Source organism: Cnephaeus nilssonii, assembly GCF_951640355.1.
Source record: "Cnephaeus nilssonii genome assembly, chromosome: X".
Classification (NCBI taxonomy): Eukaryota; Metazoa; Chordata; class Mammalia; order Chiroptera; family Vespertilionidae; genus Cnephaeus; species Cnephaeus nilssonii.
Genome location: NC_137071.1, coordinates 26,510,228 through 26,527,595, shown reverse-complemented (window position 1 = coordinate 26,527,595; position 17,368 = coordinate 26,510,228). Strand labels below are relative to the sequence as shown.

General features: G+C 38.6%; 1 protein-coding gene across 1 annotated transcript in view; it reads left to right on the top strand.

Annotated features, from left to right (window-relative positions):
• Positions 1–17,368, top strand: part of DACH2 (dachshund family transcription factor 2) — a gene marked incomplete at both ends in the record, with an annotated part of 865,383 nt that overhangs the window by 636,261 nt on the left and 211,754 nt on the right. The window contains one exon of the mRNA XM_079765880.1: positions 5,883–6,041. Coding sequence (XP_079622006.1) covers positions 5,883–6,041 — 159 coding nt within the window. The remainder of the gene's footprint in view (positions 1–5,882; positions 6,042–17,368) is intronic.

Below are 17,368 nucleotides of genomic sequence, written 5' to 3'. Positions count from 1 at the left end.
TGTATGTTCTGATAATAATCATGTTTATTGCCCAATCCTACCTAATAAAATGGTAATCTGTAAATTACCATCACTCCGCTATGCCCACAGAGGATTGGGCCAGAGGGAGGTGCAGGGGGCTGGACTCAGGGTGGCCGGGGTAGCCGATTGGGCCGGCAGGACGCTGAGCTCGTGTCGCCAGTGGCAGCATGAGCTCAGCGTCTGCGCCATGGCTGTGCTGTGGAACAGAAGGGGCCTCTGGGGCAGCGAGCTCACATCCTGCCACGGACCATCAAAAGCATGGGAGCTGGGTGCCTGTCCGCTCCGGCACCAGGCCTTTCAGAAGCCTCGCTATGACCTGCACCAGTGGACAGGCACCCAGCTCCACCGCGATCGAAAGCGAAAGCGTGTAGGGGACCCTACACGTGTATGATTCAATCATGCACTGGGCCTCTATTGTTACTATAAAGTATTCTCAGCATTGCAATGTGGTTACTTTCATCATTTATTAAAACATTCCCCTTACCACACCATTCCTGCTCATTACAGCATAACAATATCTTATTGATTTTAATTGGAATTTCAAATTTGTGAATGCTGATTTCTGTCAATGCTCTAAATATAAGTTGCCTCCCTGCTCTTAGCCAATAACTATACAACAAAATACATCTGGAAAAAAAGAGAGAACAATTGGTGTAATCATAGGGAGTTGCCTGTTTTGAAAGAACACACCAAATCTCCTCATGATTAAGGTAAAAGATTTCTGGTCCATTAAGCCAGTATATCCAATTAAACCAAATTTCCTACCTTCTAAGCTTCCATGCATGGAATCTGAATGGCTTATAGCAAGAACTGAACAGTTAGCTACTTATTACTTAGCCACTTGATTGGAAAATCTTTTTCCATACAGGCAGGAGCAGGTACCCCTCAGCCCTTACATATGATGCTACAAAATCTGGTGTTTCCTTGTCTGAAACTCATCTGGTTGAAGACTGGAAAAGACCTCCATTTTTGAAAAATCTTTATTGTTGAGAGTGTTATAGATGTCTCCCTTTTTCTCCCCATTGCCCCCCTCCACTCAGTTCCTGCCCCACCCCAGGCCTTCACCACCCTATTGTCTGTATCCATAGATAATGCATATATGCATATAAGATCTTTAATTAATCTCTCCCTTCCCCCCACCCTCCTCCCTCTGAGATTTGTCAGTCTGTTTCATGTTTCCATACCTCTGATTTTATTTATTTTATTCATCAGCTTATTTTGTTCATTAGATTCTTTGTTCATTTATTTTGATTTTTAGATTCAATAATTGATAGATATGTACTTATTGGCATTTTATTGTTTCTTCTTCTTCTTCTTCTTCTTCTTCTTCTTCTTCTTCTTCTTCTTCTTCTTCTTCTTCTTCTTCCTCTTGTTCTTCCTCTTCTTAAAAAATGCCCTTCAACATTTCATGTAATACTGCTTGGGTGATGATGCACTCCTTTAGCTTTTTATTGTCTGTGAAGCTCTTTATCTGATCTTTAATTCTAAATGATAGCTCTCCTGGGTAGAGAAATATTGGTTGTAGGTCCTTGTTTTTCATCACATTGAATATTTCTTCTTACTCCCTTCTGAGCTGCAAAGTTTCTGTTGAGAAATCAGCTGACTGTAGTATGGGTGCTCCCCTGTAGGTAAGTAACTGCTTTTCTCTTCCTGCTTTTACTAGTAAGATTCTCTCTTTGTCTTTAACCCTTGGTGTGTGCCTCTTTGGGTTCATCTTGTTTGGGACTCTCTGAAATTCCTGTACTTGTAAGTTTATTTTTTTCACCAGGTAGGGGAAGTTCCTTGTCATTATTTCTTCAAATACATTTTCAATTTCATGCTCCCTCTCTTCTCCTTCTAGCAACCCCATGATGTGAATGTTGATATGCTTAAAGTTGTCCAAGAGGCTCTTTACACTATCTTCATATTTTTGGATTATTTCTTTTTCTTTTTGCTGTTCTGATTGGGTGTTCTTTGCTTCCTCATATTCTAAATTATTGTTTTGATTCTCAGAATTCTCTACTCTACTGTTGAATCCTTGTAAATTATTATTTCAGTTAGTGATGCTCAATTTATGACTGCTCCTTTTTCATGTATAAAATTCTCACTAAGATCTGTGAAAGTCTCACTTATTCCCTTGAAGCTCTCTTTGAGTCCCTTGAAGCTCTCATTAAAATCCTTGAACAACCATATTTTCTGTTGTTGTTGTTGTTGTTGTTGTTAATCCCTCTCTAAGGACATTTTGCCATTGATTTTCAGAGAGAGTAGAAAGGAGAGAGAGAGAGAGAGAGAGAGAGAGAGAGAGAGAGAGAGAGAGAGAGAAACATCAATGTGAGGGAGACATATCAATTGGTTGCCTCCTGCATGTGCCCCCTGACCAGGGCTGGGGACTGAGTCTGCAACTGAGGTATGTGCCCTTGACCTGAATCAAACTTGGGACCCTTCAGTCTGAAGGCTGATGCTCTATCCACTGAGACAAACTGGCTAGGGCCTTGAGCAACCTTATAACCATTGTTTTGAACTATGTATCTAGTAGTTTGCTTGCTTCCATTTCATTTAGTTTTCTTTCTGGAGATTTCTTCAATTATTTCATTTGTGACATGTTTCTTTGTCTTTGCATTTTGGCTGCTTCCCTGTCTTTCTTTATATATGTTATGTAGAGCTGCTAGGTCTCCTGGACTTGATAGAGTGGCCTTGTATAGTAGGTGTCCTGTAGAGTCCAGTGGCTCAACCTCCCCTGTTACTTGAGCTGGGCACTCCAGGTGCACGCCTGTGTGGGATGTATACACAGTCTTATTGTAGTTGAGTCTTGATTGCTGTTGGCTTCACTGGGAGGAATTGACCTCCCAGTCAATTGGCTGAGAGTACCAGCTGTGACTACAATGGAAGAGCTTCTGTGCAGCTGACACCCTATGGTGCAGGACTTGCTTTAGTGGGACTTTGGTGCTTACTGAGTCTTCCCCTGAATGTGTTGCTTGTGTATGTATTCAGTTGTAATCTGGTGTGGTCTGAAGCTCTCTACCAGGTGCACTGATTCTGGGGCCTCCCAGGATGTGCAAAGTCAGCTACTAACTGGGCCACCCAGCAGGAGCTACCCAGAAATCTGCAGATGGGTGCTATTTGTATTGGGCTTGGAAGTGCCCAAACTAGGCCAAGCTGTGAAGCAAGGCAGGCTGGTGCTAGTTCCAGGATTTGGGCCTCTTATTGATAGGTGTGGGGAACAGTGATGCCAGCTGCTGCTTGTTTAAGAGATTTTAGGAAAGGCTGAAGCCTGAGCCAGGACAGGCCATTCATATGGAAAAACTGCTGCAAACAACTTAGTTGGGGCTTCAAGTTGGTTGGGGCATGGTCTCAAGGAATCACTACAATGGAGCTAACAGTGTGGGCCACACTGATGGAAACTCAGATATAGATGCAGTCAGCTCTGAGATGGGGAGGTCCCAACATAGGAACAATGAGTCCCTTGAGCACCTCTGGCTAGAAGAAAGCCGCCCCCGAGTTCCTGCCCCAATTCCAGACAATCCAGTTCCTCCCCAAATGTCCTTGGTTCCCCCAATGCCTCCACCTAGTGCTGGAGCACAGAGCAAGCAGGACCAATTAAGTACGTGCTCTGGCCCTTTAAGAGGAATTACTTGCGTCTCCAGTAGCCTCAATGTCAATGAATCACAATTCCCGCTGGTTTTTACAGCCCATAGTTGTAAGGATTTCTCTTCTCAGCCCTGGAACCCTAGGCTAGTGGTCTGGTATGGGGCTGGGACCTCTTGCTCCTCATGGGAGGCCTCTGAAGCCAAGATATCTCTACCAATTAAAAACACACCACAAGTGGGTTCCAGACCAGAACATTCCATGCCTCTGTCCCTCCTACCAGTTCTACTTCTTTAGTTGTAGAACTTCCATTCAGCTAGATTTCAGGCAGTTCTGGATGATGGTTGCTCTGATTTTTTATTGTAATTTTAATGTAGTGTGGGAGGCAGCGGCAGCGCGTACCAGCATTTACCTATGCTGCCATCTTGGTTCTTGCCAAGACCCCCATTTTTGGATTAGAGATTGACTTTGACACAAGGGGTATTGAAATAATGCTTAGGAGGATGTAGATTCTCAGAGCTGGCATAGGAGTCAATGAGTGGGTAGAAAGGTGGCAGAGATTCTAGTAAGTAGTTTTCTTAAATAAATTTTAAATCTTCAGAAAGAATACCAATTGGCCCTGAAAATGCTTCCTTAAAAATGTTCAACTCTAGAAACTGTTTGTGTAAATGTGGCACTTGAGAGCAAAAGTATAAAAATATTCAAGCTTTTTGACTCATAAATTAATTGACTTTAAGGAAATAGTTCAAATGAATGTTGTTTTATGGTGTAATTTATCAATAGTAAAAATATTGAAATTAACTCAATGTCCGATGTTTAATACATTTTAGTACATTAAACTCATTAGACTACTAAGTAGCCATTCCACTTAGTAAATATGATACCTGAAGCAACATGACAGAGTTTTTACAATGTTAAAATAAGTATCTCCATGAACAAAGCCTGGAAGGGAACTCAAGGAATTGAAAATAAGTACAATGTTTAATGTTAAGAATATGAGCCTGATTTCTTTTTACCTTTTTTAAAAATATATTTTATTGATTTTTTACAGAGAGGAAGGGAGAGGGATAGAGAGTTAGAAACATCGATGATAGAGAAACATCGATCAGCTGCCTCCTGCACACCCCCCACTGGGGATGTGCCCGCAACCAAGGTACATGCCCTTGACCGGAATTGAACCTGGGACCTTTCAGTCCGCAGGCCGACGCTCTATCCACTGAGCCAAACCGGTTTCGGCTCTTTTTACCTTTTTTTGTTTGTTTTGTTTGTTTCAGTAAATGCACATATTTTACAGAGTTCCCAAGATTCCCAGGCTAAAACTCCGCCACAAAACAGCATCAATGTTTCAGGCAGCATATGGGATAGTCAACCAGGTAGAGATGTTAATGTCACAATACCAGCATGGGAATGAGAGCTGAACCACTGACTCCTAGATGAATGAGCCAAATCAAGCATATAGATGGAACTGTCCACACAACCATTTTGTTTTCTAAAGCCAGACTATCTGCAACCAAAGAAACTAGAATTAAACCCAGTACCCCTCTGTTTAAAGACTTTTCCTTAAAAGTATGTGAGAGGAAATAATTCTGTGATTGTTTTCTATATGGTTTAAGCAATGGTTCCATCCTCATAGTATGCTAAGTGCCAAGTGAAATATCTATACCACTGTAGATCACTGCCATAATATAGTAGTCTGCATAATATAGTAGTCTGCACATTACTTCACTCTCTAGCATGGATGAGTAAAGGAAAGTACAATTTTAAATTGGGGACCATGGTTTTATATTTTATCCAGCTTATTCTGTACAAAAGCCTGATATGTGTAAAGAGATTAGCCTTTTGAGGGCTGGACCTGAGAACAAAATAACTTATCATTTTGTCTCTTAAATATTTTTGAATTTTATCATGCTCTTAAAAATGAGTGTATTCTTTTTGAATGAACAGCAACTGTTTTTCATTAAAACATAGCACATGTATTTCAGAGGGTTGAAGCCAGTAGTGTTCAGTTAATGGCCTTCAACAGATAAATGCTTTCAAAAGCTATTCACTATGATTCCAGATTTATTTAGACTACCTGTAAGACAAGTGGCCCTATATTATTAGTGAGAGTTATTTAGTCTTTTCTGAAGCAGCTTAAATCCAAGACTATTGAAAGCTTTGAAAATCATCATGACTTACAATGCTTAATAATATTTTAATAAGTAATATTAATAATTATAATCCTAAAAAAGAATTTTAACCAGCCTTTTCATGTAATGTTGTCAAATTACAGTCTATTCATATGAATGTTTTTTTAGGTGGAAGTGAATGCTCATGGGATAAGGATAAGATGCAGTCTCCTCTTGCTGCTCCTGGACCTCAACATGGAATTACTCATGCAGCCCTGGTTAGCCAGCCAGGCCTTGGGGGTGCTCCTACCCTCAATCCACTACAGCAGAACCATCTGCTGACCAATAGTACGTATACTATCCTCCAAAAACTTGGTGTATTGAAAAAAATGGAAACCTTGGGCCAGTAGGGCTAGTCTATTTCTCTTCAATAGGGTTTTTAAATTTTAAGTCAGAAGGGTAGACAAAGACGAATTTATTTGAAAAAGGGTAAGGTTTAGCAATGCTTTTGTGGTGCCATGGTGAGCATTCTGGATCCTTAACCCAGTGAAAGTGTAGGGTTTATAGAGTTGAGACAGATTGAATGGTCATGTGATAGAGTAAAATACGTACTACGTGTAGCAGAGTGGTTAAGAATGTTGTCTATGGTCATGTAAACTTGGGTTTAAATTCCACATATTTTGAATTCCACATCACTTTTTTATTTTGGAGAAGTCAGCTAACTTTTCCAAGTGTAATTGTCCACAATTTAAAAGTAGAAATAAAAATTTACCCACTCATTAGAAGATTTTTATGAGGCTAACAATAATAAAGGAAGTGCTGCTGGCAGTAAAGTACTGTATAACTATTATTATTACTCAGTAATCAAACTATTGCTTATGTATACAAATTCTGCTTTAGATGCTGTTTTTAGAAACGTCAAAGACAGAATTATTGCTGTAGGAAAGCAGGTCGTATGTACATTGCTTGACTAAAATCCTACACTTTTTACAAATAGGAAATTTGAGAGAAGGGGTCCATTAATTTTTTCCTAAGGTTTTTGTTCTCTCACTAAAACCTAGGATTAAGACAATGAAGGAATTATGAGATATTTTAATATGCACCAAATCTTAATGAAATTCATCAGTTATTAAGCATAATAAAAATTATGGTGTCTTACTATAAAGAAGGGAGAATCTCAAGACTGAAAACTCCCATAAAAATGGAATGTTAATTAAGCAAAGGCAAACAAAATTAATGCCAGGAAAGTTATAAATATGTTACAAGAAGTCAAAAAAGGACTGACTAAGGTAGACATGTCATAAAGGAGAGAAGTTTAGAGGGCTTCTGGTTTATGGTTTGACATATAGAGCTTAGAAGTTGTCACTCCTGTCCTCATAACAATAAAAAAAAGTGGAATCAGCAACTCTTAAATCCATCTCAGGTTGCGTTCACAGGGCCTAGCTATCCCCCAAACAGGAAAGATAGGCAGATGCAGAGAATGATAGCATATAGGGAACAATAGCAACAGCTGGACATGTTAGAGCATTTAAAGAGTAATTGAGTGATTCCTGGAGACTCAATGTGAAAATAGCTTGAAAGGTACTTAGGGAGTCCCTACACTTTCATGATTTATACCTCCAGGAGGGGAACCCCATCAGGTTTTCAAAGTGAAGACCTGAGAAAATCCCCTTTATGATTCTGGCAGTGGGTGCGGGGGGGCCAGGAGGAGGTGGGGGAGAAGGGGAGGAAAATTAACTACATCAAAGTATTCCCAGTGTGTTATCTACTTCTTAAGAAAGGCCTACCCTCAAAGGAAATAATTTTATCCAGACTAATTGGTATTATCAGAGCCTTGCTGACCTAGGGAAATGGATATACTAAACTCCAGAATCCTGTAGCAATTGATGTGAGGGGAGGGAATTACACAGCCCCAACCCCTGTAGCCTTCCACATGTGAAAAGAGAATCACACAACTCTAGGACCCTCTAGCCTTTCTGTATCACCTAAAAAGGAAAATGTTGAATAGCACTTGTGAAAGTTATAGCGTTAAGGACACAGACTCTCTAAGAGACTGAGACTAATAATAAAATTATAAAATGCTTATCCTCCCTACACATTTTACCATCTCCACAATATGACTCTGTATAATAATAGTGAATTAAAATGGAATACCTCAGGTTCTATTTAATATGGATTCTCTATGGAAGATGAAAAACAGTGGTGGGGGAAGGCTATTACAGCTATTAATACAACAGCTACAGCAAACAGGAAACACAGACTATCAGCCAGATAACCATAAAACCTTACACTAAAGGCCTGTATATCTCAGTTACTTTTCCTCACTACATCATTATTGGCTGTAAACAAAAAAATTAAAAATTATAGAAAGGCAAAAAAATCACACAGTCTGAAGAGATAAAGCAATAATTAAAACCAAAATTAGAGCAGATATTTCAAATTATCAAACCTAGAATTTAATTTAACAATAATAAATATACCGATAGAATGGAAAAAAACTAGGAAATATACAAAAACAGATGAAATTTAAAGGTGGAAATTCCAAGAATAAAAAGAAAATTTTGTAAATAAAAAATTGTCCAACAGCTTTCTCAAGATAACAGCGTTGGATAATCGCTGCCTAACAAAACCACATCAAAATTTATAACTAAAATATAGAATAAAAATCATTCAAAACTACCTGAAATCTAGCTGAACGGAAGTCCTACAACTAGGGAACTAAAGAAGAAGCACGTGGAGACTGATAGGAGGGAAGGCAACATGGGACAGAATTTCGAACTGGCTGATCCCACACCCACATGTGGCAGTTTAAAATCAGGAGGGATATTTTAGCTGTGGAGACTTCCTGTGAAGAGCAAGGGATCCCTACCGCACCCCCCCCCCATCCCAGATTTCTAGTGCCAGGAAGTGAACTCCTCACAGCTTTGGTTTCTAAAAAACAGTGAGGATTGTGGCTGAGTGACACAGAGGCTGCAGGAGTCCCAGGCAGTTCATCTTACACAAAACCACTCCCTCTGAGTTCCAGTGCTTGAGCAGCAGCTTGAAAGGAACCTGGGACATTCAGGGAGGAACTAACTTGCCTGGAGTCAAGGCAAGAGCTGGAGGGGCAGCTTTCCCCCAGACAGAAGTGCTAGCAGAGGCTAGTGTTCCTTTGCTGAGTCCTTCCCCCCACAGAGCTGATAGGCTGCCATATCTTAATCTCCATCAACCTGGCTCACACTTTTCAACCCACCCTGATGATGTTCTGAAATTCCACCCCTGCCTAATTGTAGGCTCATTTAAGCCATTTCCAGTGGCTTTTCCATACAACTGGTCTCTCTTGTTGGACTTTCCTAAAATCTCTAAAACAAGCATCATGTGATGTCAGCATGCTTCTTATATCCCAACAAGTTGCCCCAGGCCCAGCACTGGTGGCAGCACAGCCAGGTTCAGAGCTTGTTCTCTCTTGGGTACTTCCAAGATCAATATAAGCAGCATCCAATTGCATATTACCTTGTAATTCATGCTGGGTGGCCCCAGTCAGGGCACAAGCAGAAGCTGACTTTGCACCTTCCAGGAGGCCCCAGAGACAGTCCACCTAGTGGTCAGCTTCAACCTGAGTTCATTTGCCAGATTATAAAGGAACAAAGTCCACGAGTAACACACTCAAGAGGAAGACTCAGTGAGCACCAAAGCCCAACTGAAGCAAATTCTGTACCACAGGATCGGCTCCTGCACAGCATCTCTTCTGCTGTAGTCATACCCAATCCCTACAACCAATTGGCCTGTATGTCAACCCCTCCCAGTAGTCAAAATTCAATCAAGGCTCAACTATAATAAGACAGTGCACACACCTCACACTGGGGCACACACTGGAGTGCCCAGCTCAGGTGACTGGGGAGGCTGAGCCACAAGTCCTATAGGACACCCACTACACAAGGTGACTGTACAAAGTCTAGGAGACATAGAAAATCTACATAACATATAGTAACGAACACTGGTAAGTAGCCAAAATTTGGAGAGAAAAAATGTCACAAATGAGAGAAAAGGAGAAATCTCCAGAAAAAAAGAACTAAATGGAATGGAAGCAAGAAAACTACCAGATAAAGAGATCAAAACAATAGTTATAAGGATGCTAAAGGAACCTAACGATAGCTTCAAGGAACTTAGTGAGAATGTCAAGGAACTCAGTGAGAATATTAAAAACATAAAAAAGGACCAGTCAGAAATGAAGCTAATTGAAAAAAATAATAATTTATAGGTACTCAATAGTAGAATACAGGACATCAAGAATTTGAAATATGAGGAAACAAAATACACCCAATCAGGAGAGAGAGAGAGAAAAAAAAAAGAATCCCAAAATATAAACATACTGTAAGGAGCCTCTGGGAAAACTTCAAGTGTTCCAACATTCGCATCAAAGGGGTGCTAGAACGAAAAGATAGGGAGCATGAAATTGAAAACCTAGTTGAAGAAATAATGACAGAAAACTTCCCTTACCTGGTGAAATAAATAGTCCTACAAGTCCAGGAAGCACAGAGAATCCCAAACAAGATGAACCCAAAGAGGCCCATACCAAGATACATCATAATTAAAATGCCAAAGTTTAAAGACAAAGATAAAATCTTAAAAGTAGCAAGAAAAAAGCAGTTAGTTACCTATAAGGGAGCACCCATACAACTATCAGCTGATTTCTCAACAGAAACTTTGCAGGCCAGAAGGGAGTACCAGCAAATATTTATTCCAAGTGATTGAAGGCAAAGACCTACAACCAAGATTACTCTACCCAGCAAAGCTATCATTTAGAATTGAAGGTCAGATAAATAATTTCACAGACAAGAAAAAGCTAAAAGAGTTTTCCTGACCAAACCAGTATTATATGCAATGTTAAAGGGTCTTCTTTAAGAAGAAGATTAAGAAGAAAAAAAAATTTAAAAATATTAATAATACAATGGCAATAAATACATATCTATCAGCAATTGAATCTAACAATAAAAATAAATGAACACGGAATCTAATGAACAAAATAAATAAAGTAGAGCCAGAGGCAGGGAAAAGACTGATGAATCTCAGAGGGAAGGGGGAGGGGCGAGGACAGATTAACCAAAAATTTACATGCATACATGCATTATCCATGCACACAAACAATAAATAGAATGGTGAAGGCCTATGGCAGGGTGGGATCTGGGTGGAAGGAGGCAATGGGGGACAAAAGGAGGGACATCTATAATACTCTCACAATTAAGAGTTAAAAAATAAATATAATATTTCTGAAAAAAATTGCCCAAAAAATGATCAATGCTTTTTATGTGCCCATCAGTACACTGGACATGTTTTAGCAAATAATTTTTAACTTTGTAGATATGTCAATCAAAAGTCCCAACTGAAAAACCAAGCAAAAAATATGAATGAAAACAAACAAAAAGAACAAAATATCCAAGAACTATGTGGCAATTACAAAAGGTGTAGTATACAATATGTAGTGGGGATACCAGAACAAGAATGAGAATATGTAACAGAAAAACTATTTAAAGTAATAATGACTCACCCTTGCTTGTGTGGCTCAATTGGATGGGCATCGTCCCATGCACAGAATGGTTGCGAGTTTGATTCCCTGTCAGGGCACATGCCCCAGTTACAGGCTTGATCCCTGGTGGAAGACTTGCAGGAGGCAGCCAATTGATATTCTGCTCTCACCTTATGTTTCTCTCTCTCTCTGTCCCTTTCCCTTCTCTCTCTAAAAAAATCAATTTAAAAATCTTTTTTAAAAAATAAAGTAACAATAACTCAAAATTTCCCCAAAATTAACAAGATATATTAAATCACAGATACAGGAGACTCAGAAAACATTAACATATATCTATAGCTATAGCTATATGGATGGATAGATAGATATAGATCTATCTATCTTTATATAGATTATAGTCAAACTGGGAAATGAAAAACAAGGAGAATATCTTGAAAGAAGACAGAGAGAGAAAAACCTTCCTTACCCATATAGGAACAAAGATAATAATCACATTGTACTTATCTTCAGAAATCAGGTAAGCAAGAATAGAGTGATATGAAATATTTAGTGTTGAAAGAAAAAATACCCACCAACCTATAATTCTGTATCCAGTGAAATTTGTTTTTTAAAGTAAATAAGAAATATATTTTCAGTCAAATAAAAGCTGAGGAAATTTGTAACTGTACCAGTTGATCTGCCCTGTACTAAATGTTAAAAGAATGTCTTCAGAGAGAAGGAAAATGATATAGGTCAGAAACTTAGATCTACATAAAGAGAGGAAGAGTGTTACAGAATGAATATATTAAAGTAAAACTACAACTCAAAAAGTCTGAATCAGAAAGAAAAAAAATATGAATAAACCAATTACTGGTAAGGACATTTAATCAATAATAAAAAACATCTCAAATGAGAAAAGCCCAGGAACAGATGGCTTCAATAGTGAATTTTACCATATATTTAAAAAATAATTAACACCAATAATTCTCAAACTCTTCAAAAAATTGAAAGGAGGGGACATTCCCAAACTCATTTTATGAAGCAAGCATTATCCTGATATTAATATCAGAAAAAGATACAACTGGAAAAAAATAAAGCAATATTCCTGAAAAATACACATATAATTTTTTTCAATAAAATACCAGAAAATTGAATTCAGCAGCACATTAAAAGGCTCAAGTGGGATTTATCCAAGGAATGCAAGGATGGTTCAACATATGCAAATCAATGTGATACCTTACATTAACTGAATGAAAGAAAAGAATCATTTGATCATTTCAATAGACACATAAAAGTCATTTGACAAAGTTCAACATCTATTCATGATTATAACTCTTTAAAAATTAGTCATAGAAGGAACAAATTTCAACATAATGAAGATCATATGTGACAAACCCACAGCTAATGTATTCAATGGTGAAATGTGGAAAGATTTTTCTCTAAGATCAGGAACAAGACAAAGGTGCCCACTCTTATCACTGCTATTCAATGTAGTACTGGAAGTCCTAGCTAGAGCGATTAGACAAGAAAATATTATAATTGAAAAGGTAGAAGTGAAATTATTTTATATTGCAGATGACATGATTTTCTTTTTAAAAAAAATTATCTTTATTGTTGAAAGTATTACAGATGTCCCTGTTTTCCCCCTGTTGACTCCCTGCACCTTATCCTGCCCCCTCCTCAGCCCTTCACTGCATATATGCACATAAATTCTTTGGCTAATCTCTTCCAGCCTCCTCCACTTCCCTCTGAAATACTTCCATTTCTTGCATGTTTCAATGTCTCTGAGTCTATTCATCAGCTTATTTTGTTCATTATATTTCACATATAAGTGAGATCATGTGATACTTGTCTTTCTCTGACTGGCTTACTTCACTTAGCATAATACTTTCCAGGTCCCTCTATGCTGTCTGAAAGGGTAAGATATTCTTATTTTTTACAGCTGCATAGCAATTCATTATGTAAATGCACCACAGTTTGTTTGTTTTTTATCCATTCATTTATTGGTAGGCACTTGGTCTGTTTCCAGATCTTAGCTATTGTAAATAAGTCTGCTATGAGCATAGGAGTGCATATAACATAATGACATGATTTTAAAAAATGATTTTCTATATTTTCTACATAGAGCTTACCAAGGGATTCAACAAAATTATAGTATACAAAATTAACATACAAAAATCAATAGTTTCTATATGCTAATAGCAAATTATCTGAAAAATATATTACAGAAATTAATTCCATTTATAATAGCACCAAAATAATAAAATACTTAGGAATAAATTTAGCTAAGGAGGTGAAATATCTCTACCCTGAAAACTATAAATCACTGATGAAACAAAATGAAAAAGACAAATAAGTGGAAAGGTATCCCGTATACATTGATTGGAAAAGTTAATATGATTAAAATGTCAATACTACCTGAAGCCATCTATAGATTCAATGCACTCTCTATCAAGATTTCAATGGCATTTATTACAGAATTAGAAAAAAAACCACTCCTGAAATATATATGGAATCACAAAGACCTTGAATAGACAAATATATACTGAGAAATAAGAGCAAAGTAGGACGCATCACATTTCCTGATTTCAAGTTACACTCTTAAGCAATAGTCATCAAAACAGTATGTTACTAGCATATAAACAGACAAATAGACAAGTGGAATAGAATCAAGAGTCCAGAAATAAATACAGGCAAATATGTTCAACTGATATTTGACAAGGAAGCTAAGAATATTCAATGGAGAAAATATCTCTTTAATAACTGGTGTTAGAAATATTGAATATTCACATATGAAAGAATAAAAATTGATCCCAATTTCATACCACTCATATAATTTATCTCAAAATGGATTAAAAAATTTAAATATTAGACCTAATATCATGAAACTCCTAGAAGAAAACATAGAGGCAAAGATATCCTTGACATAGATCTTGGAAATAACATTTTGGAAATCACACCTAAAGCACAAGCTACAAAATAAACAATGGGCCTACATCAAACTAAAAATCTGTACAACAAAAGAAACCATCAACAAAATGAAAGGACAATCTATGGAATGTGAAAAAATATTGGCAAGACATATTTTTATAAGGACTTAATATCCAAAAATGTATAAAGAACTCATATAACTCAATATCCTAAGTTTAAAATTGTCAAAGAACTGAATAGACATTTCTCCAAAAATTATATATGAAAGTCCAAGTACATGAAGAGATACTCCACATCACTAGTAATTAAGATTATGCAAATTTAAAAAGAATGAGATATTATCTCAATTTGTTGAATGGCCATCATCAAAAAGACAAGGGATACCAAATGCTGGCATGGATGTGGAGAATGGGAAACCTTGTACACTGTTGATGGGATTGAAAATTGGTACAGCCACTATGAAAAACAATGTGGAGAATCCTCAAAAAATTAAAATAATACAACCAGATGATTGAGCAATTCTATTTCTGGGACTATATCCAAAGGTAACAAAAACATTAACTCAAAAACATATCTGCACCTTCATGTTCATATAAGCATTATTTACAAAAGCCCAGACATGGAAAAACACTAATTGTTCTTCGATGATTCAATGGATAAAGAGGTCATAGCACGCCCCCGCCACACACACACACACACACACACACACACACACACACACACACACACACACTGGAATATTATTCAGCCATAAAAAAACAAGGAGATATTACCATTTGTAATAACAGGAATGGACATTGAAAGTATTATGATAAGTGAAATAAGAAAGAAAAATACTGTATGATCTATATGACATCACTTATATATGGAATCTGAAAAAAATATTATATAAAAAGACATCAGAATTGTGGTTACCAGAAGTGGAGGTAAAAGAGGAGGAATTGGAGGAAGGTGGTCAAAAGGTACAAACTTCCAGTTATAAAATGAATAAGTAAGGATGTAATGTACAATTTTATGACTATTGTTTACAGTGCTGTATAATATATGGGAAAGTTGTTAAGAGAGTAAATGCTAAGTGTTCTCATCACAAGGACAACTTTTTTCCACTTTTCTTCTTTCTTTTCTTTTTCTGTATTTATATGAGTAGGTGGATGTTAGCTGAACTGATTTTGGTAATCATTTCACAATATATATAAACCAAACCATCATGTTGTATGCCTTAAACTTACAGAGTGATGTATGCCAATTATTTCTTAATAAAACTGGGGAGAAATTTTTTTATATATATACTAGAGGCCTGATGCACGAAATTTGTGCAAGGGGCTTGGCCCTCACAGGCCCAGCTGCCTCGGACCTCACGGCCCCGGCTTCCTCACAGTCCCATGGCCCTGCCCCCCGCCCACTGGTCATTCCAGAAGGTAGTTACAAAAATTCATTCCAGAAGGTCATTTCTGAAGGTTGTTCTGCTGTCCGGTCTAATTAGCATATTAGCTCTTTATTATATAAGATTTTTATTGATGTTAGAGAGGAAGAGAGAGGGAGAGAGTGATAGAAACATCAATGATGAGTGAGACACATCAATTTGTTGCCTTCTGTACACATCGCAACCAGGGCCATGGATGAAGCCTGCAACCTAGGTACATGCCCTGGGCCGGAATAGAACGTGGGACCCTTCAGTCCCAAGGCAGATGCTCTATCCACTGAGACAAACCAGCTAAGGTGGGGGGAAAGTTTTCAAAATTAAAAACAATTAAGGTATATCCTATCTAATAAAAGAGTAATATGCAAATTAACCCAACCAAGATGGCTGCAGCCACAGAGCAAGCAGGAGGCTTGGGTTTCCTTGGCAATGGAGGAAGCCAAGCTTCCTGCACACCCTCGCCAGCCCAGGCCTCTGTTCAAGACTACAAAGTTTCAATTATAGAAGATAAATAAATCCCAGATACCAGGGCCTCTGCTTGGGTCACCGGGGGCCATGGCCGGCCTGCAAACCACCACAGGCCCCTCACCCAGGCCACCCCACACCCCAAGGAAACCCCCACCCTGATCCAGGACACCCTTCAGGGCAAACCAGCTGGCTCCCACCTGTGCACCAGGCCTCTATCCTATCTAATAAAAGAGTAATATGCAAATTGACCATCACTCCAACACACAAGATGGCTGCTGCCATGTGGACACAAGATGGCCACCCCAAGATTGCCAGCAGGGGAGGGCAGTTGGGAGGGATCAGGCCTGCAGAGGAGGGAAGTTGGGAGGGACCAGTCCTGCAAGGGAGGGCAATTGGGGGTGATCAAGCCTGCAGGGGAGAGCAGTTGTGGGGGACCAGGCCTGTAGGGAGGGCAGTTAGGGGCAAACAGGCTGGCAGGAGAGCAGTTAGGCATCAATGAAGCTGGCAGGGGAATGGTTAGGGAGTGATCAGGCTGGCAGGCAGAAGCAGTTAGGGGCAATCAGGAAGGCAGGCAGGTGAGCAGTTGGGAGCCAGCAGACCTGGATTGTGAGAGGGATGTCCGACTGCCCATTTAGGCCCAATCATACCGGGATGAGGCCTAAACGGGCAGTCGGACATTCCTCGAGGGGTCCCAGATTGGAGAGAGTGCAGGCTGGGCTGAGGGACATACACCCCCGTGCACGAATTTCATGCACCAGGCCTCTAGTAATATATATTTTTCTTATTCTAAATTAATCTAACAAATACAATTCTGTCCAAAATAATAATAACAACAATGTATTGAATGATTGTACCTTATTGATGAATGATATGACAGCAACATTATAAGGAACAGGAGGGAAGAATTAGAAAACACTCTGCTCTAAGGCACTTGCACTGCACATGAAGGGGTATAATGTTATTTAAAAGTGGGTTTAGCCGAAACCGGTTTGGCTCAGTGGATAGAGCGTCGGTCTGCGGACTGAAAGGTCCCAGGTTCAATTCCGATCAAGGGCATGTACATTGGTGGTTGCGGGCACATCCCTGGTGGGGGGTGTGCAGGAGGCAGCTGGTCGATGTTTCTCTCTCATCGATGTTTCTAGCTCTCTATCCCTCTCCCTTCCTCTCTGTGGAAAATCAATAAAAATATTTTTAAAAAATAAATAAATAAAAGTGGGTTTACATAAGTTGTAAATGTATACTGCCAACTCCAGGAAAACCACTTAAATATTTTAAAGGAAGCATAATTAATATGATAAGAGACAACAGAAAAAAGGAATCATATAAAATGCTCACTTAACACTAGAGAAAGTAACAAAGGTGTGGAAGACA